This window comes from Mus caroli, unplaced genomic scaffold (genome assembly GCF_978045245.1).
Source record: "Mus caroli unplaced genomic scaffold, Mus_caroli_1 scaffold_1, whole genome shotgun sequence".
In the NCBI taxonomy this organism is placed as follows: Eukaryota; Metazoa; Chordata; class Mammalia; order Rodentia; family Muridae; genus Mus; species Mus caroli.
In genome coordinates this window covers 35,901,524-35,921,706 of record NW_028227256.1, presented here as the reverse complement: position 1 = coordinate 35,921,706, position 20,183 = coordinate 35,901,524, and the positions used below count along the sequence as shown (strand labels likewise).

The window sequence follows — 20,183 nt, the reverse complement described above, 5'->3', positions numbered from 1 at the left end:
AGCACCAGGGCAGCTGGGGCGCAGGGTCTGCTGACACTCGCCAGCTACCCACAACACCCGCCACAGGATCTTAAGACTTCTGGTGAGTGGAGCACAGCTTCTGCTCCAATCCAATTGCGCGGGACCTGAGACTGCATTAGTTAGGGAAGCAGAAACCGGCCTGAGTAGGACCACAGGCCTCATCCGGCTGGATCAGCGCCGGGGTAGCGGGAGCGCAGGGTTGCCTGACACCCGCCAGCTACCCAAGACCCCCGCCGCAGGATTTTGGGACTGCTAGTGAGTGGAACACAGCTTCTGCTCCAATCCAATTGCGCGGGACCTGAGACTGCATTAGTTAGGGAAGCAGAAACCGGCCTGAGTAGGGCCACAGGCCTCACCCGGCCGGATCAGTGCCAGGGTAGCGGGAGCGCAGGGTTGCCTGACACCCGCCAGCTACCCAAGACCCCCCGCCGCAGGATTTTGGGACTGCTGGTGAGTGGAACACAGCTTCTGCTCCAGTCCAATCACGCGGGACCTGAGACTGCTCTGGTTGGGGAGAGAGAAATCCGGCCTACATAGGGCCACAACCCTCTTCCGGTCAGAAAAGCACCTGGGCAGCTGGGGCGCAGGGTCAGCTGACACTCATCAGCTACCCACAACACCCACCACAGGATCTTAAGACTTCTGGAGAGTGGAACACAGCTTCTGCTCCAATCCAATTGCACGCGGGACCAGAGACTGCATTAGTTAGGGAAGCAGAAAAACGGCCTGAGTAGGACCACAGGCCTCTTCCGGCTGGACCAGCACCGGGGTACCGTCAGCTACCCACGACACCCTCCGCAGGATTTAGAGACTGCTGGTGAGTGGAACACAGCTTCTGCTCCAATCTTTAAATAGTGACAACGATAACAACTAACCCCAGAGATTACCAGATGGCGAAAGGTAAACGTAATAATCTTACTAACAGGAACCAAGACCACTCACCATCATCAGAACCCAGCACCCCCACTTCGCCCAGTCCAGGGCACCCCAACACACCGGAAAAGCTAGACACGGATTTAAAAGCATATCTCCTGATGATGATAGAGGACTTCAAGAAGGACTTTAATAACACACTTAAAGAAATGCAGGAGAACACTGATAAAAAGGCAGAAGACAATAAAGAGGAAGCACAAAAATCCCTTAAAGAATTGCAGGAGAACACTGCTAAAGAGTTACAAATCCTTAAAGAAAAACATGATAACATAATCAAACAGGTAGAAGTCCTTACAGAAAAACAGGAAAACACATCCAAACAGATGATGGAAATGAACAAAACCATACTAGACCTAAAAAGGGAAGTAGACACAATAAAGAAAACCCAAAATGAGGCAACACTGGAGATAGAAACCCTAGGAAAGAAATCTGGAACCATAGATACGAGCATCAGCAACAGAATACAAGAGATGGAAGAGAGAATCTCAGGTGCAGAAGACTCCATAGAGAACATCGGCACAACAATCAAGGAAAATGTAAAATGCAAAAAGATCCTAACTCAAAACATCCAAGAAATACAGGACATAATGAGAAGACCAAACCTACGGATAATAGGAGTGGATGAGAATGAAGATTTTCAACTTAAAGGACCAGCAAACATCTTCAACAAAATTATAGAAGAAAACTTCCCAAATCTAAAGAAAGAGATGCCCATGAACATACAAGAAGCCTACAGAACTCCAAATAGACTGGACCAGAAAAGAAATACCTCCCGACACATAATAATCAGAGCAACAAATGCTCTAAATAAAGATAGAATACTAAAAGCAGTAAGAGAAAAAGGCCAAGTAACATATAAAGGCAAGCCTATCAGAATTACACCAGACTTTTCACCAGAGACTATGAAAGCCAGAAGATCCTGGACGGATGTTATACAGACACTAAAAGAACACAAATTCCAGCCCAGGCTACTATACCCAGCCAAACTCTCAATTAACATAGATGGAGAAACCAAAGTATTCCACGACAAAACCAAATTCACACATTATCTCTCCACGAATCCAGCCCTTCAAAGGATAATAACAGAAAAAAACCAATACAAGGACAGGAACCACGCCCTAGAAACAACAAGAAGGTAATCCCTCAACAAACCTAAAAGAAGACAGCCACAAGAACAAAATGCCAACTTTAACAACAATAATAACAGGAAACAACAATTACTTTTCCTTAATATCTCTTAATATCAATGGACTCAACTCCCCGATAAAAAGACATAGACTAACAAACTGGCTACACAAACAAGACCCAACATTTTGCTGCTTACAGGAAACTCATCTCAGAGAAAAGGATAGACACTACCTCAGAATGAAAGGCTGGAAAACAATTTTCCAAGCAAATGGCATGAAGAAACAAGCTGGAGTAGCCATTCTAATATCTGATAAGATTGACTTCCAACCCAAAGTCATTAAAAAAGACAGGGAGGGACACTTCATACTCATCAAAGGTAAAATCCTCCAAGAGGAACTATCAATCCTGAATATCTATGCTCCAAATGCAAAGGCAGCCACATTCATTAAAGAAACTTTAGTAAAGCTCAAAGCACACATTGCACCTCATACAATAATAGTGGGAGACTTCAACACACCACTTTCACCAATGGACAGATCATGGAAACAGAAACTAAACAGGGACACAGTGAAACTAACAGAAATTATGAATCAAATGGATCTGGCCGATATCTACAGAACATTCTATCCTAAAACAAAAGGATATACCTTCTTCTCAGCACCTCATGGTACCTTCTCCAAAATTGACCACATAATTGGTCACAAAACAGGCCTCAACAGATATAAAAATATTGAAATTGTCCCATGCATCCTATCAGATCACCATGGACTAAGGCTGATCTTCAATAACAAAATAAATAATAGAAAGCCAACCTTCACGTGGAAACTGAACAACACTCTTCTCAATGATACCTTGGTCAAGGAAGGAATAAAGAAAGAAATTAAGGACTTTTTAGAGTTCAATGAAAATGAAGCCACAACATACCCAAACTTATGGGACGCAATGAAAGCATTTTTAAGAGGAAAACTCATAGCTCAGAGTGCCTCCAAAAGGAAACTAGAGAGAGCACACATTAGCAGCTTGACAACACACCTAAAAGCACTAGAACAAAAGGAAGCAAATTCACCCAAGAGGAGTAGACGGCAGGAAATAATCAAACTCAGGGGTGAAATCAACCAAGTGGAAACAAGAAAAACTATTCAAAGAATCAACCAATCAAGGAGCTGGTTCTTTGAGAAAATCAACAAGATAGATAAACCCTTAGCCAGACTCACTAGAGGGCACAGGGAAAGCATCCTAATTAACAAAATCAGAAATGAAAAAGGAGACATAACAACAGATCCTGAAGACATCCAAAACACCATCAGATCCTTCTACCAAAGGCTATACTCAACAAAACTGGAGAACCTGGATGAAATGGACAAGTTCCTAGACAGATACCAGGTACCAAAGCTGAATCAAGATCAGGTTAATGATCTAAACAGCCCTATATCCCCCAAAGAAATAGAAGCAGTCATTAATAGTCTCCCAACTAAAAAAAGCCCAGGACCAGATGGGTTTAGTGCAGAGTTCTATCAGACCTTCAAAGAAGATCTAATCCCAGTTCTTCACAAACTATTCCACAAAATAGAAACAGAAGGTACTCTACCCAACTCATTCTATGAAGCTACAATTACTCTGATACCTAAACCACAAAAAGACCCAACAAAGATAGAAAACTTCAGACCAATATCCCTTATGAATATTGATGCAAAAATCCTCAATAAAGTTCTTGCTAACCGAATCCAAGAACACATCAAAACAATCATCCATCCTGACCAAGTAGGTTTCATCCCAGGGATGCAGGGATGGTTCAATATACGGAAATCCATCAACGTAATCCAGTATATAAACAAACTCAAAGACAAAAACCACATGGTCATCTCCTTAGATGCGGAAAAAGCATTTGACAAGATCCAACACCCATTCATGATAAAAGTCTTGGAAAGATCAGGAATTCAAGGCCCATACCTAAACATGATAAAAGCAATCTACAGCAAACCAGTAGCCAACATCAAAGTAAATGGTCAGAAGCTTGAAGCAATCCCTCTAAAATCAGGGACTAGACAAGGCTGTCCACTTTCTCCATACCTATTCAACATTGTACTTGAAGTCCTAGCCAGAGCAATTCGACAACAAAAGGAGATCAAAGGGATACAAATTGGAAAAGATGAAGTCAAAATATCACTTTTTGCAGATGATATGATAGTATATATAAGTGACCCTAAAAATTCCACCAGAGAACTCCTAAGCCTGATAAACAGCTTCGGTGAAGTAGCTGGATATAAAATTAACTCAAACAAATCAATGGCCTTTCTCTACACAAAGAATAAACAGGCTGAGAAAGAAATTAGGGAAACAACACCCTTCTCAATAATCACAAATAATATAAAATATCTTGGCGTGACTCTAACCAAGGAAGTGAAAGATCTGTATAATAAAAACTTCAAGTCTCTGAAGAAAGAAATTATAGAAGATCTCAGAAGATGGAAAGATCTCCCATGCTCATGGATTGGCAGGATCAACATTGTAAAAATGGCTATCTTGCCAAAAGCAATCTACAGATTCAATGCAATCCCCATCAAAATTCCAAATCAATTCTTCAACGAATTAGAAAGTGCAATCTGCAAATTCATCTGGAATAACAAAAAACCTAGGATAGCAAAAACCCTCCTCAAGGATAAAAGAACCTCTGGTGGAATCACCATGCCGGACCTAAAGCTCTACTACAGAGCAATTGTGATAAAAACTGCATGGTACTGGTATAGTGACAGACAAATAGACCAATGGAATAGAATTGAAGACCCAGAAATGAATCCACACACCTATGGTCACTTGATCTTCGACAAGGGAGATAAAAACATCCAGTGGAAGAAAGACAGCATTTTCAACAAATGGTGCTGGCACAACTGGTTGTTAACATGTAGAAGAATGCGAATCGATCCATTCCTATCTCCTTGTACTAAGGTCAAGTCTAAGTGGATCAAGGAACTTCACATAAAACCAGAGACACTGAAACTTATAGAGGAGAAAGTGGGGAAAAGCCTTGAAGATATGGGCACAGGGGAAAAATTCCTGAATCGAACAGTAATGGCTTGTGCTGTAAGATCGAGAATTGACAAGTGGGACCTCATGAAACTACAAAGCTTCTGCAAGGCTAAAGACACCATCAATAAGACAAAAAAACCACCAACAGATTGGGAAAGGATCTTCACCTATCCTAAATCAGATAAGGGACTAATATCCAATATATATAAAGAACTCAAGAAGGTGGACTCCAGAAAGTCAAATAACCCCATTAAAAAATGGGGCTCAGAACTGAACAAAGAATTCTCACCTGAGGAATACCGAATGGCAGAGAAGCACCTGAAAAAATGTTCAACATCCTTAATCATCAGGGAAATGCAAATCAAAACAACCCTGAGATTCCACCTCACACCAGTCAGAATGGCTAAGATCAAAAATTCAGGTGACAGCAGATGCTGGCGAGGATGTGGAGAAAGTGGAACACTCCTCCATTGTTGGTGGGATTGCAAGCTTGTACAACCACTCTGGAAATCAGTCTGGCGGTTCCTCAGAAAATTGGACATAGTACTACCGGAGGATCCAGCAATACCTCTCCTGGGCATATATCCAGAAGATGTCCCAACCGGTAAAAAGGACACATGCTCCACTATGTTCATAGCAGCCCTATTTATAATAGCCAGAAGCTGGAAAGAACCCAGATGTCCCTCAACAGAGGAATGGATACAGAAATTATGGTACATTTACACAATGGAGTACTACTCAGCTATTAAAAAGAATGAATTTATGAAATTCCTAGCCAAATGGATGGACCTGGAGGGCATCATCTTGAGTGAAGTAACACAATCACAAAAGATCTCACACAATATGTATTCATTGATAAGTGGATATTAGCCCAAAACTTAGGATACCCAAGATATAAGATACAATTTGATAAACGCATGAAACTCAAGAAGAATGAAGACCAAAGTGTGGACATTGTGCACCTTCTTAGAATTGGGAACAAAACACCCAGGGAAGGAGTTACAGAGACAAAGTTCGTAGCTGTGATGAAAGGATGGACCATTTAGAGACTGCTGTATCCAGGGATCCGTCCCATAATCAGCTTCTAAACGCTGACACCATTGCATACACTAGTAAGATCTTGCTGAAAGGACCCAAATATAGCTGTCTCTTGTGAGACGATGCCGGGGCCTAGCAAACACAGGAGTGGATGTTCACAGTCAGCTATTGGATGTATCACAGGGCTCCCAATGGAGAAGCTAGAGAAAGTAACCAAGGAGCTAAAGGGATCTGCAACCCTATTGTTGGAACAACATGATGTACTAACCAGAACCCTGGAGCTCTTGTCTCTAGCTGCATATGTATCGAAAGATGGCCTAGTCGACCATCAATGGAAAGAGAGGCCCATTGGACTTGCAAACTTTATATGCCCCAATATAGGGGAATGCCAGGGCCAAAAGAATGGGAATGGGTGGGTAGGGAAGTGGGGGGCGCTATGGGGGACTTTTGGGATAGTATTGGAAATGTAATTGAGGAAAATATGTAATAAAAATATTAAAAAAAAAAAAAAAAAAAAAAAGAGATCTGTTTGCTGTTTTCTCCCACTCTTTGATGCACCATCCCCTTGCTGTGGTGATGGATCTTTACAGCTGCAAGATCCCCTCTCAGAAAGGTACTTGTCAAAAGTTTCGCTCTTCTCCTCGGAGATTGCACTCCCTTTAACAAGTGCTCAGGGGACTCTAACCACCAACAATCTTCCTAGAAAGGTGGCATCCTCAGCGAGTTAAAGCTTGATGAGCAAAGAGATATGGAGAGTTGAACTTTAAAAGCTAGAGTGGTCAAGTTAAATAAAATAACCCAATACCTCTTTGTTTCCCTGGGCTCAGACTATGCAATTGCATCCATACAAAGCACACTGGCTTCTCATTTTTAAGGCAGGGGCCATCTGGGCAGTAGCAATTGTGATTAAGTTGTCAGCGTGCGCCACCTTCTGGTAGGATCTAGAAAACACCAGCATCCTAACTGGCAAGGGAGGCATCAAAGCCACTCAAAGAACATTTTAAAATACTGGACCCTTGTGGTAGGATGGAATATCCTTTGAGTATATGTCCAGGAGTGATATAGCTGGGTCTTGAGGAAGATCGAGTCCCAGTTTTCTGAGGAACTGCCATATTGATTTCCACAGTGGCTGTACAACTTTGTGCTCCCACCACAAGGATACTTGCTCAACTAATGTTCATAGCAGTTTTCTTCATAACAGTCCCAAACTGTGAACAACCTAGATGTCCCTCAAGCAAAGAATGGATAAAGAAAATGTGTCACACCTACACAATGGAGTATTACTCAGCTGTTAAAAACAATGACATCATGAGATTTGCAGGCAAATGGATGGAACTAGAAAAGATCATCCTGAGGAAGGTAACCCAGACCCAGAAAGACAAACATGGTATGTCCTCACAAGGGGACGTTGGCTGCAAAGTAAAGGATACCCATGCTACAATCCACAGACCCAGAGAGGGAGGGCCCAAGCAGGGATCCATGGATCTCTCTGGGAAGAGGAAATAGATTTGACAAGTGTACTGGGGGCAGGTGGGGATGGGAACTGGAAGGATCAGGTGGGGGTGGTGTGGGAGGGAGAGAGGGAGAGTACTGGGAGAGATGACTGGAATTGGGGGGCATTTGGGGGTTAATGTAGAAGCCTAGTGCAGTGGAGACTAGGAGGATATGAAGCCTGAACCCACCATCTTCTATAACCAGGCAAAGCTTCCAACAGCAGGACTGGCTCATCAACCCAGCCACAAAACCCTTCAACCTACACTCTGTCCCGCCTGCAGGATGTGCTGGGGTAATGGTGGCACAGAACTTGTCGGAGTGATCAGTCACTGACTGGTCCAACTTGAGGCCCACACTACGGGAGGGAGCCCACCCCTGACAATGCCTAGGCCCCCATCTGTGTGTGGACACTGGGTTGTGTAAGCCCAGGTCCCCATCTGTGTGTGGACACTGGGTTGTGTAAGCCCAGGTCCCCATCTGTGGGTGGACACTGGGGTGTGTAAGCCCAGGCCCCCATCTGTGGGTAGACACTGGGGGGGGGGTGTGTACTATCCAGCCACTGTACCTCACTCTTTCCCACCCCATCTTGTCTTCCTTTCTCAGCTTTCTCTTCTGCAGCCTGGGGACACCCGACAAACGACAAACGCTGCACCCAAACGCTGGCTGAGGCCCTGCCTTTGGGCAGATCCAGACTAAGACATAGGGAACCCTTGCGTTACAAGTTCTCACAGATGCAGGTCAGTCAAGAACTGAGCACTGTTTTGCTACCTAAGTTACTTTCCATTTGTGATGTGGTTCCCGAGCCACATATTAAAGATAAACCTTCAGTGCAATTTTGTTTTAATTAGGAAGCTAACCGAGTGCTTTGTACAGGATACCCAGCTTCTTAACGTCTATCTACAGTTTCAAAAGTTCATCTGCTACCTTGCTGGGGTTTGCTGTGGTTATGTCTTGACTGTAGGTTTTTGGAAGAAAGACTAGAGGCAAGGTGACCTTTCCATCACATCGTGAAACAGGGCACACTGTCAACCTGGCTTGTCATTGATTTTGACCTCTACACCCCCTCCATTCCCCCACCCACCCCCCCACCCCCACCCCCCCAACACACACACACACACTGTACCTTGGAAGCCATCCTTTAAGAATGGAGTGGCTTGGGGGTTAGGAACGGGCATTAAGCTACTTGGGATTCTTTAGGGAACCACAGTCTTCCTCCTCACTTTCTCTCAGATTCACCGTGTTGCTCGCTCCAGCAGAGCCACTGGGAGACCTACCCGTCACTGCAGCTGGGATGCTCTTTCTCTACTGTCTAGTGCTTTGGTACTTTCTGAAAGGACAATGTCTTCTAGCCCCGTCTGCATCCCTTGCTGTGCAGTTAGATGAACTCCATGTTTAAGCAGCAAGGTTCTGGGCTATGGCAATGCCTTAGTGGTCGAGAGGGCTCTGCTCTTACAGAGGACATGGGTTTGGTCCTCAGCATCCACAAGTCAGTTTACAGTTACCTGTAACTGGTTTGAGGAGCCAATGGCTCCTGTACCCATGTGACTTGTACACATTCACCCAGGCAAACAAACATATGTAAGTAAAAAGGGTAAGTACCAAGCCTTACCACCTTTGTCCCAGTAAATGCAGTGAGGCAGCAGAGGGTAGTTTGAATACCACAGGGAGCACCTTGCGAATTCACTAAACTATAGGCATGGGCAGCTCAGGCTCCGATCCCAATCCCAATTGATGAAGATGCTGCTGGTCCTCTAGAGCAAGTGCAGACAGAGGCGGGGCACTGTGAGAAGGCGGGGCTCACTGGTCAAGGCTACAGGCATCAGAGCTGTTGCTGTGTTCCCATCTTGCCATCTCTGTATCACCAACAAGGCCCTGGCATGGAGATGGTGTCCACGCTTAAGATCAATGTGGTTCAGTGACTGTTAGAATTACATCCTACACAGGCTCCTCAGAAGAACTGCGCCTGCAGCTCCCAACACTGCACACTGCCTGCATCCGGGTCTTGCCCCTCTCCTTTAGTATAAAAATGCACGCTAAGTCTGTGATTCTCAACCTTCCTAATGCTGTGACCCTTTAGTACTGCTCCTCCTCCTGTGATGACCCCCAACCATATAAATTTTCCTTGTTGCTACTTCATAACTGTAACTTGGCTATCACTATGAATGGTAACGTAAGTATCTACTATGTGGCCTCCACGGGGTCACGACCCACAGGTTGAGAACCACTGCTCTACGGCAAACACAGCATCAGCCTCTGCAGCTGTGAGCCACTGCAGAGATTCTAAGGCAGCAGCACTCCTACACACCATGTGGAGTCATCACAAGCAACAAAACCGCAAGACTGTTCCAACCTTGCTGTTAAAACTTCACAAGCGCCTCTGAAGGAAACCACTCCAAAGGCCGATGTTTTAGCAGGGTTGTGGGCCCTCACGTAACAGAAAACAAGGCATTCTCACACACTGTCGGTTTTGGGAATACAAAAAAAAATAAATAAATCTTACAATATAATCTGAGTAAACCCTGTATTCTTAGACTCTTACCTCTAAGATTCCAATCAGCTATACAGCAAAAATATTATAGATATTTTCGGCTTTCATTGTCACTTTACAGGATATCCTGAAATATTTTTATAAATCAACTGGGGTAGAGCTTATATATATATATATATCTGCTTCAACCTTATTCCCCCAAACCAACTCTAACAGGACCTTAGAGCCAAGAAGAGCTGCTTGGTTTGGAGACAGGGTCCTGGTAACGCAGCCCTGGCTAGCTTGTAACTATGCAAACCAGACTGGCCTTGATCTCACACGGCCTGCCTGCCCCTGTCTCCCAGTGCCGAGATTAAAGGCAATGTGCCACTACAAAGAATAGCTGGTGTCTTAACAGCCATAGAGAACATTAGTTTACCTGGAAGACTGGGCAAACAAGCATGGCAGTGAGCTGAAATCTGTCAGCTAATCTGATAAATCAGTATCTGTCTCAGAATTGTCAGCCATGCCTTTTAGCTGATACTTCTTTTGCCAGCTTTACAAAAGGCAAACGAACGGTCTAACTAGAAAGCTGAGTTCTCATTTTTTGCACTGTTATTTTTTATAGAGATTTTAACTTAATTTATTCGCATTATATTTTTTAAGTCCACATTCCTTTCTATAGAGTTAGATGTCAAAAAATACTGAACAGTTTCACGGTTTGCTGAAATACATATAGGAAAACATAGATATGTGACATAACAGCTTGCTTAAATTTCTCTTAAAGAAACATGATTAATTAAAGAGTTCCAATAAATTTCTTAAAAAATTTCAGCAATGATTATATCCGAAATGTATAAAATTTAAATAATTATAAAAAGGTTAAAAACCAAAATGATAAATTTTTGCTTTTCCCTCCTTATAAAAAAATCCAGACAATGCATCATATCAAGAAAGTCCAAAAGGTTACATCACTGCTATCTTAGTCGTCCTCAGAGTCACTGTCCCTCCTCATGGGGACAGGGCCCCGGACTGAGGACAGCAGCAGGTCTTGGATGGGCTTCTTGGGGTTCTCCTCCAGGTTTGTCTTGATTGCTCCTGACTCAGACAGTTTCCACTCCAACTCTGGAGACAAAGAAAAAGCAAATCAGGTAAGGTCCCCCCTGAAGCTCACTGCTCCAGGTGACTGCGCAGAGATGAAAACAAAACCGCGATGCATGTCCCAGAAGCTGACATCCCTGTGCGGGAGTTCCCCGCCCATCTCTCACAATACCCTCAGGCCCTCCAGAGCCCTCACCGTCTATGGTCAGGTTCATGCCACCGAACACCAGAGGACCGATGAACTGTGCCTTGATATCCCCTTCCCGGTAGACGAACACCGTGGGGAGATTCCTGTCGGGGTAGTTGGGTATGCAGGTCGTTGAAATGGCTTTGATAAATTTCACATCGGGAAACTTCCTGGCGAGTCCACTCAAGTGATGGTTTATCAAGGAACAGAGGGGAATCCTGGAACACAGGAAGAGAAAAGAGAGTGGCCGTGAGGGAGGTGAGCAGACGGGCAGAGCCCCATCAGTGGTCCTTCTACTAACACTTGGCAGAATTCTTTTTTAAGTCAAAGAAATCTAAGTCCTTGTTCTATGCTTTTAGCAGAAAGACATTACTCACAAACATTATTTTAAAAGTCTTAAGATGAAAACTGAGCATTAAGGTTTGGCCTAATCAGCTACAAAAACACAGACCACAGTGCAGATAAAAACACAACCAAAACATAAACCGAAGCCTTTTGTGTAGGTTAAGCCTCACAGACTGAGAACAAATTCAAAGCAGCATTTACAGACCACATGGAGATGAGCGTCAGCTCACCCTTGTTTGTACAGGTGTAAGATCACCCACAGGCCCTCGCCGGCTTTCGTAACTTCTTGAACATAGTCCTTTCCTGAGATCTCTAAAACTTCTCCAAATTTGTTCTTCAGCTGAGTTGCTTTCCACTCAGCCAACCTCTGCTGCCTACACGAAAGGAAGAAAGCATTTAAATACAGAAGCACGCTTGTCTGCATGGGCCAGCACTGGTGTCTTCCAGAACAAAATCCCTGAAGATCCGGCTTACTGATTTGCCTCATGGCAAAGGTGTAAGAGCAGTTGGCTGAAATCTTTACTATCACTGTTAAATTGAAGTCCTTCCCCGATGTTAGCCCAGCAGCACCCAAGCCAGCACACAACCCGGGCTGTTGGCAGTCGGCACTCACCGGTACATCTCGATAGCTCGTTCATCCTCCTCACTGAACTCATCCTCGTTCTCCTCCAGCTCTTCCAGAGTCATGTTCTCATATGTTTTCACTGGATTCAGTTTCATTGACCACAGCATAAAAATGGAGAGATGAACAAACACATTTAGCATCTTCCCTACGTATGTGCACCAACTCCCAAAGGACCCTGCCCTCCAGAGACAGAAAGCATGCTACTGTTTAAAAGGACGGACCCACCATCGTCCTCACTGACACATCACTCTGTAAGGATATAAATGACAAGTTTCCCAGGCTCACGAAACGAGTTACATTTGCCTGAGCTGCCTGGTCTGGTCTTCAGGGACACAATATCCGGCTGGGTGTCTGAGCACGTCTTGTGACACTACATTATATTGGTAAACTGCCCTGTGCCATCTGAGCTTGCAGAGAGGCTGGCTCTACAAGTGCGGTCATTTCTCACCGTATTTCAGACCTAAGCATGTTTCTCTTTCACTGTCCTTCACGGCCCCTTGCAGGGGTCAGGCTGGTACCCCTAAGTCCATGTCCGTGAGAACAGCCAGGTGAGCTGTTCATTCCTCACGGGTGTTACTACTGTTTATCCAGTGGTTCTCAGCCGTCCTAAAGCTGTGACCCTTTAATGTTGTTCTTCACGTGGTGACCTCCAACACTAAGATTATTCTGTTGCTACTGTCATGAATTTTTGCTACTGTATGTAATTTTGCTACTGTCATGAATCATGATGTAAATATCTGATATTCGACCTCGTGCTGAGAACCGATGATGTATCCTATATACCAAAGTCCTGCAGCAGGAAAGAGAACCCAGGTCAGCCATGCAAAGAAAGCTCAACTGGGAACCCCAGCTGACTGCCTCAGCTTCTTCAGCAGGTTCCCCACAGATGTTGTGAGTGCCTGATTTGATGATGTCATCTCTATCTCTGACATTTGTCCCTTTACTTGGAAGCCTTATCTGGGCAGACACTCTGACCCACCTGGGAAGCTCTCTTCTTCAGCTGATTTCTGCTGGATGCTCTGAGCACAGTTTGTTAAGGGTTTGCTACTTGCATATATCTGCTATTTATTCTTTTACTTTGGTTTGCTGTATACTTAATAAACTCACTCAAAACCAGAAACATGGCTATCATGGGCCATTCTCGGACCACACACCATCGCAGGTGGGGAAAGACAGCAGGCCCTCCATAAGCAAGCATCTCCTTCCTACAGGTGACCATCACCTCATTCCTGGTCTGCTTTTCCTTTTTAAGATTTAGTTATTGCCAGGAGTGGTGCCCACACCTTTAATCCCAGTGCTGCAGAGGCAGGCACAGCTGGAATTCTAAATTTGAGGCTAGCCAGATGGTCTCCATAGTGAGTTCTAGGCTTCCCAGGGCTATACAGTGACATCCAGTCTCCAAACAAAGTTTTATTTGTATTCATATGTGTCTTGCCTACATGCATATACATATGTGTACCACATGTACGCCTGAAGTCCTCGGAAGCCAGGAGAGGGTGCTGGAGTTCCTGGAACTAGAGTTACAGATGGTTATGAGCCACCATATGAGAGCTAGGAACTAAAACCAGGTCTGCTGCAAGAGCAGCCAGGGCTCCTAATCACCATCACTGTGCCAGCCCCAAATGTCCCCAGTGGTGTTGTCTTGTATATGGCAGGCAGCACAATCTTTCCATGTAGCCAACTGCACAGAAATCTGCATCTTATTTTTACTGTGATAAATATTCTTGCTTCTTAGCATCAAGTCAGGCAATATCCTCTTAACTGGGTAATGAAGAGCATCTCGTGCAAGCCACCATTGCTTACTCTGAGGACTGTCCTCTGTCCTATGCCTTCAACACTTAGTTGATCCTGATCTACAGAGTGAGTTCCAGGACAGCCAGAGATACATAGAGAGACCCTGGCTTCACCCCCCCCCCGCCCCCTCCAAAAAAAAAAAAAAAAACAGGACCCAGTTCTTTGTCTCCTTTTCTTCTTTATCTGTCTAATCCCACAATACCAGGCATATGCTGACAACTCCCAACATGTAGGCCTCCAGCCGTGACTCTTCTAACTCAATAAAGACAAACCCAATTCCCTGACTACATTGCTAAGCTGGGCTGGAGAGAAGGCTCAGTGGTCACAGTGCTCGATCCTCTTCCAAAGGAGCCAAGTTCAATTCCTAGCATCATGACAGGCTGCTCACAGCTGCTTGTAACTCTAAGAGGGTCCAATGCACTCTTCTGAACTCCACAGACATTCTGCTCACAGACACAAACCCACAGAGACATATACACACATAATATAAAAATCTCCACATTACACTGTCCTAAACAGTTGCTGACCTGCCTGCAAGCCTCTGTACCCTGCCATGGCACCTCTGCCCCTTACACAGCCCAAGCCAGGCAGTCTTCTTGTCTTTTCTCTCTCACAGGACACATGGATCATCGCCAATTCTGTTGGCTCTCTTTCAAAACATGCTCTGAGCACCTGTTGTGAGCTCTACCACAACGCCAGTCCAAACCAATGGTGTGGCTTGCCTGAACTACTGCACACATTTTAGACTGGTCTTTCTGCTGCTTGATTTCACACTACCACTACCAATGTCCACGCTCAATAAGGTGGTGCTGCTAAAATCCAGGACAGGTCATTCTGTTTCAGCCTCCAGTAACTTCCCATCATGGCAATAAAGCTAGGCTCTTCACCAGAAGACTCAGGATCCAAGTGGGCTGGTCCTTAGAGGCCCCGTGAACTCTCTACCGCTTTCCCTGACATCAAGACACCAAGTCCTCATGAACTCTCTAAGGTCCCAAGCCACCTCTCTCCTGCTGAAGTAGTTATCTCACCTCCTTCAGGTCTACTCAGATCTCACTTTCTTACTGAGCCCCCTCTGCCCAACTGCTAGCATCTCTCCCACCCTCCAACCTTCCTAACTTCCCGGCCTTGCTGCTTGTCTGTTGCTCTGAAACATAAAGACACAGACTTATGTCAGCCCTGTGTTCCACTAAGTCCCCATTACCTAAAACAACACCCAACACACACAAATCACTCAATTTAATATAAGCTGGATACATCTTAAAACATCTTACTCTAAACAAGCACTCTCATATGAACAAGGCAAAGGTCTCTCTCATCAGCATCTCTCCGCCGGGAAGTCCCTGAAGGCATCCATCTACCAATCAGATGCTTGGCCTCAGACATTCTGACTCAGCTGGGATCAAGCACATCTAGGCCAAAACTGGGGGGATCTGAGGCAGGTGGAGAGACCTTAAGAAAACCTCCCTTGGACACGATGCTTCTCACACATCTCTTGCTTCCCCAAATCAAAGAAACTATTCTATGTCAATATTCTGAACCAGTCTACAGGGATTAATAAAGTACTACCTAAGAAAGTACCACAAATGCTAAAAATGTTCATTTCTAGGGTACCGTGCGAAAGTAAAGCTCAGAACAGAGTCATGTGCTCCTGTGACACAGACAAGGACTAAGGGCTGCAGGTGGCTCATTTGCCGCTCTGCGAGTCACCCGTCTAGGCGCCACACACAGCCTTGATGCAGTGCCCCAGCTCTGCCTCCCGGCTCTTGTCCAAAGGAAATCTGTCTACTACAGCAGTTGGTGGTTTGCTAGACACAGGGCAAAGGAAAAGATGGAGCAAGCTCACCCACTGACTGCTGGAGGAGCTGCTCCTCCTTCTCCGCCGCCTCCTCCTCCAGCTCCTTCAGGCTCTCCTTCGGGGGAAGGATGCCCTTTTTACGTAGGATGTCATTCCACTCGGTGTCTGCATTGGGGTCCTGGAGGGGGAAAGATGAGGATGTGGTGAGGGCAGAGCCAGGAGAGAAGGCATAAAGTGACAAATGGGAAAGGTGGAGAGCAGGGACGAAGAGGGCAGGAGGAAGAGGGAGGCTGGCCCCCCGTTGTAGTCTCCCTGAGGCGCCAGTGTTGGAGTAAAAATCAGGAAATAACAGGAAGATTGGCATCAATACTAAAAGTAAGGCTTTGATCTGACTTTTGTCTAGTATGCTCATTCCTTAAACAAATTTAATTTAAAACTATAATAAACTTCTATGACATTGCCCAAAGTGAATCTGACCATAAGGCCATAGACTGTGGGGCTGTGGTACGTCTGAAGTCTACTAGTTCCCAGGCCAGAGACGCCCCTGGCTTTTCTGAGGTCTCATGGTGACATGATTCTGTGCATGGATTTTTAGGTAGCTACTTCTGTTGGTTTGTTTTATTGTCAACCTGACATGAACTAGAGTCATGTGAGAAGAGGGAGCCTCAAGGGAGAAAATAGCTAATCAGGCTGGCCTGTATATGAGCCTGTGGGGCATCGTCTTGACTGACAGATGTGGAAGGGCCCAGTCCACCTCAAGCAGTGCCACCCTGGTCAGGTAGCCCTGAAATATATGAAAAGGCAAACAGAGCAGGCCAGGAGGGACAAGCCAGTAAGCAACAATCCTCCAAAGGTCTCTGGTCCTCATACCTGCTCCCAGGCTCCTGTTTGAGAGCCTGCCCTGCCTTCTCAAGGATGAACTGTGACCCCAGAGCCATAACATGAGAACCCTTTCTCCTTAAGCTGCTTTGGGTCATGGTGTTTTACCACAGCAATAGAAACCTAACAGAGACACTCAGCAGGTAGATTACTGAACTGGGCAGTAACTAAGAAGGAAGCACTAGAGGGCATGGCGGGCGGATACAGGAACGTGATTCTCACAGGCAAGAGGAAGAGGGAGGCTATAAATGGGCACCGGCACAAGCTGCACACTGTTATGGAGACAAGCTGTGTCGTGTGCACTGAGCAACAGGCTGTTGGTCCACGGGGTTATAGGGACCGAGTTCACAGAGGTGGATGCTCCAGAGAGGGCGTTTAATTATATGAGGGTGGAATGGAGTCAGCAAAAGTGAAAGAGAAAAAGAAAACAGCAAGCTTTAACTTTAATTAAGTGTGATTAACAAGCTTACTTAGGAAATATTACGTTACACGGGAATAAGAAAACAAAATTAGAAACTGCCTCTGAATTGAGACAACAGAGCTAAAACTGAACTACATACAGATCCTGGGTAGTCTTATGAGAACTCGTCCCGAGCTACAATCATCTGAAGAACAAGATTCTTTTTTTTTTTTAAGACTTATTTATTTATTTTATGAATGTGAGTACACTGTAGCTGTCTTCAGACACACCAGAAGAGGGCATCAGATCCCATTACAGATGGTTGTGAGCCACCATGTGGTTGCTGGGAATTGAACACAGGACCTCTGGAAGAGCAGACAGTGCTCTTAACCATCTCTCCAGCCCTAGGGCATTTTTCTTATAATTAGTGATAGATGAGAGAGCTTGTCATTGTCAGAGTGACCACCGCTGGGCTGGTGGCCCTGGGGTCTATAAGAAAACAGGCTGAGCAAGCCACAAGGAACAAGCCAGTAAGCAGCACCCTTCCAGGGCTGCTGCATCAGCTCCTGCCTCCAGGTTCCAGGTCTGCTGAGCTCCTGTCCTGACTTACTTCAGTGATGGGCTAGGATATAGAAGTGTGAGCCCAATTAACCCTTTCTCCCCTGGATGCTTTTGACGGGTGGCAGTAGTGACCCTAAGACCCTGGCTCCTGCTGCTGTCGACTGCTTATCCCTTCCTTTTTCTCAAAGGGGTGAACATCCACCAGCTCGCCTTCCTTGAGAAGTGACCACCAACGATACAGCAAACACCGTCTTAACCAGAAACCTGCGCATTTCAGCTTCAGAAAAAACAAACAAACAAACAAAACCAAAAACACCAGGAGACGACTGGCTAACCCTACATAAACCATGAAAGGTGTCTGCTTGAAGCTGGGCCTCTCTAAACAACAGATCACAGCTACGCACTAATTAAAGAAGGTTTATCTGAATACTGAGAACTCCTCTTCCCCCAACAAGAGGAACGTGGAGACCAAAGGAAGTTACATTCCAGGCAGAGGGACCTGAAAATGCAAAAGGCCCCAAAGCAAAAACGCTGTGACATGCTGACCATCTGGTCTGTCTTGAGAGCCTGCAGTAGACTTGGGGAAGAGGAAGACTGAGGCTAGATCCACAGACTTCCCTAAGCTTTAGAGTCTAAAGGATAAATCTGAGAATAGCAGATGCCTGGCCTGCTCCAGAGTCACTCCTGACGGCTAATGTTAAGCACAAAATACTAGGCATATCCCTTTACTTGAGCCTGTTCTTGCCTCCCAGGTGTAGGTGTGGCCGGCTTGCTGAATGTGTAGACGGCCACCCCCTCCAGTCCCCAAGGTCTGTCTCTTAAGCCGGAGCCCACTACTACATGGTCCATCTACCCTCCATCCAGACTCTTCAGAATCCTTAAACACAGCCACATAGAAGGCTGGCGACAAAGTGGCTGACGCATACTTTTGCTCTTCTAAGGCTATTCCGATGCCGTTCTCTAACACACTTTCTTTGGACTTTTGTCTAATTCCAGCTCAAAACAGGAAAAAAATTGCTAAGGAGTTCCACCTTTCTTCATATTAGAAATTAACAATAGTCGTGAGGCCTAGAGTTCAGATCTGGAAACCAGACAGCACTCCCAACGGACCATTTAGAGTCAGCTCTAGATGGCAGGAGGGTCGGGGCCTTCATCAGGCCTGGAGGAGAACGAGCCCAGAGTCCGGTGCCCACCAAAGGGCAGAGATTTGCGGGGCAGGACGCACCGGAGCAGGAGTGCCCAGCCCACGAGACCGGAGGGACCGCACCCGCCCTCTCGCAGTGCGCCTGCGCCGGGCCTCCCCGCAGTCCGCCGAGTTCTGTAACTAGTCCATGTAGACCCGGCTCCGGGTCTGGCGCGAGCCCACCAAGCCAAACGACCGCAGACTTGGGGTCCCAAGCTCGCTACACTCACCTGCATCTTGCCTTCAGTCACTCAAACCAGCCCTCGGCCCCAGCCCCTCCGCTCCTCTCCGCGCACGCGCGGCACCGCCCCCTCCGGTCTTCTCCCCGCCCCCAGGAACGAGAAGGGCGGAGCCAAGGAGGAAGTGAAGACTGGAGTCTGCGCCTGGTCCTCAGGAACCCGTGCTGAGAGCGTTGGCCGTGCCTCCGGTGGGTGGGACTACAGGGTGACGTCACTCGGGCCATGTCCAGGCGCTACCTTGTTAGGGAAAGTGGCTGGTTGATTGGGGCTGACCCGAGGTAACCACAGGTTCTGCGACTTCCCGGGCCGCCAATCGGAGCCTGTCGGAAGCAGAATTGCCTGGCAGTGACCCACCCGATTCTAGGATTAAAAGTGACCCCGGTCACCTGGAGGTCACACACCTTCTCTGTTGAATGGGATGAATTGCTTATTGGGTTTGTTTACTGAGCTCATTGGGTTTGTTTAGAGCATAGTCTAACCTCTGCGATTACAGCATCAGATTTGAGAAACCGGTGGAGGGGGGAACGCTTGGGCTCCACGCCCCTTCACCCTTACAAAAGGAAAAGGCCACAGTGAGAATCATTTTCTCTGGTTAATACCAGACTCGTGTGACCCTGAGCAAAAGCACAGGCTCCAGGGCGATCCACAGCATTCGGAGCTGGAACTGAGCACGGGAGTTAAAAGGCCTTCCGCAGCCCTGGACTACCTTGCTGCCTTTGCTCAAGCACACACCATGGGTACACTTTGGAATTACCAAGGAGCTTTCAAAACTGCAGGTGTCTAGGTGTGGTAGTTCACATCTATAATTCCAATACTCAGGAGACCCAGTCAGGGCTAGAGAGTGAACCTCTGTCTATAAAAACAAACAAAAACTACAGTTACACTAAGGTGTTATTTCCAGACAACTTAAATTCCTGCAGCTGAGGACTCAGAACTGATAATTTCTGGGGAATAATCACTAATATA

The 20,183-nt window shown here is 46.0% G+C and overlaps 1 protein-coding gene across 1 annotated transcript; it reads right to left on the bottom strand.

Annotated features, from left to right (window-relative positions):
* Positions 1-8,789: 8,789 nt before the first annotated feature.
* On the bottom strand, positions 8,790-19,297 carry Pdcl3 (phosducin like 3). Its single transcript, XM_021165434.3, has 6 exons — positions 19,209-19,297; positions 16,004-16,133; positions 12,355-12,445; positions 11,972-12,115; positions 11,406-11,614; positions 8,790-11,233 (listed from the first exon to the last, which is right to left on the bottom strand). The coding sequence occupies exons 1-6, from the start codon at positions 19,212-19,214 to the stop codon at positions 11,091-11,093; spliced, it is 723 nt and encodes a 240-aa protein (XP_021021093.1). The 5' UTR covers positions 19,215-19,297; the 3' UTR covers positions 8,790-11,090.
* Between the last annotated feature and the right edge of the window lie 886 nt (positions 19,298-20,183).

Bases quoted from the DNA above. Each gene is read 5' to 3' on its own strand.
- Pdcl3 (XM_021165434.3), bottom strand. The intron at 12,116-12,354 runs GTGAGTGCCGAC...CCTTTCGTGTAG, and splicing joins CGAGCTATCGAGATGTACCG to GCAGCAGAGGTTGGCTGAGT. The intron at 11,234-11,405 runs GTGAGGGCTCTG...CTTTGTCTCCAG, and splicing joins CATGAACCTGACCATAGACG to AGTTGGAGTGGAAACTGTCT.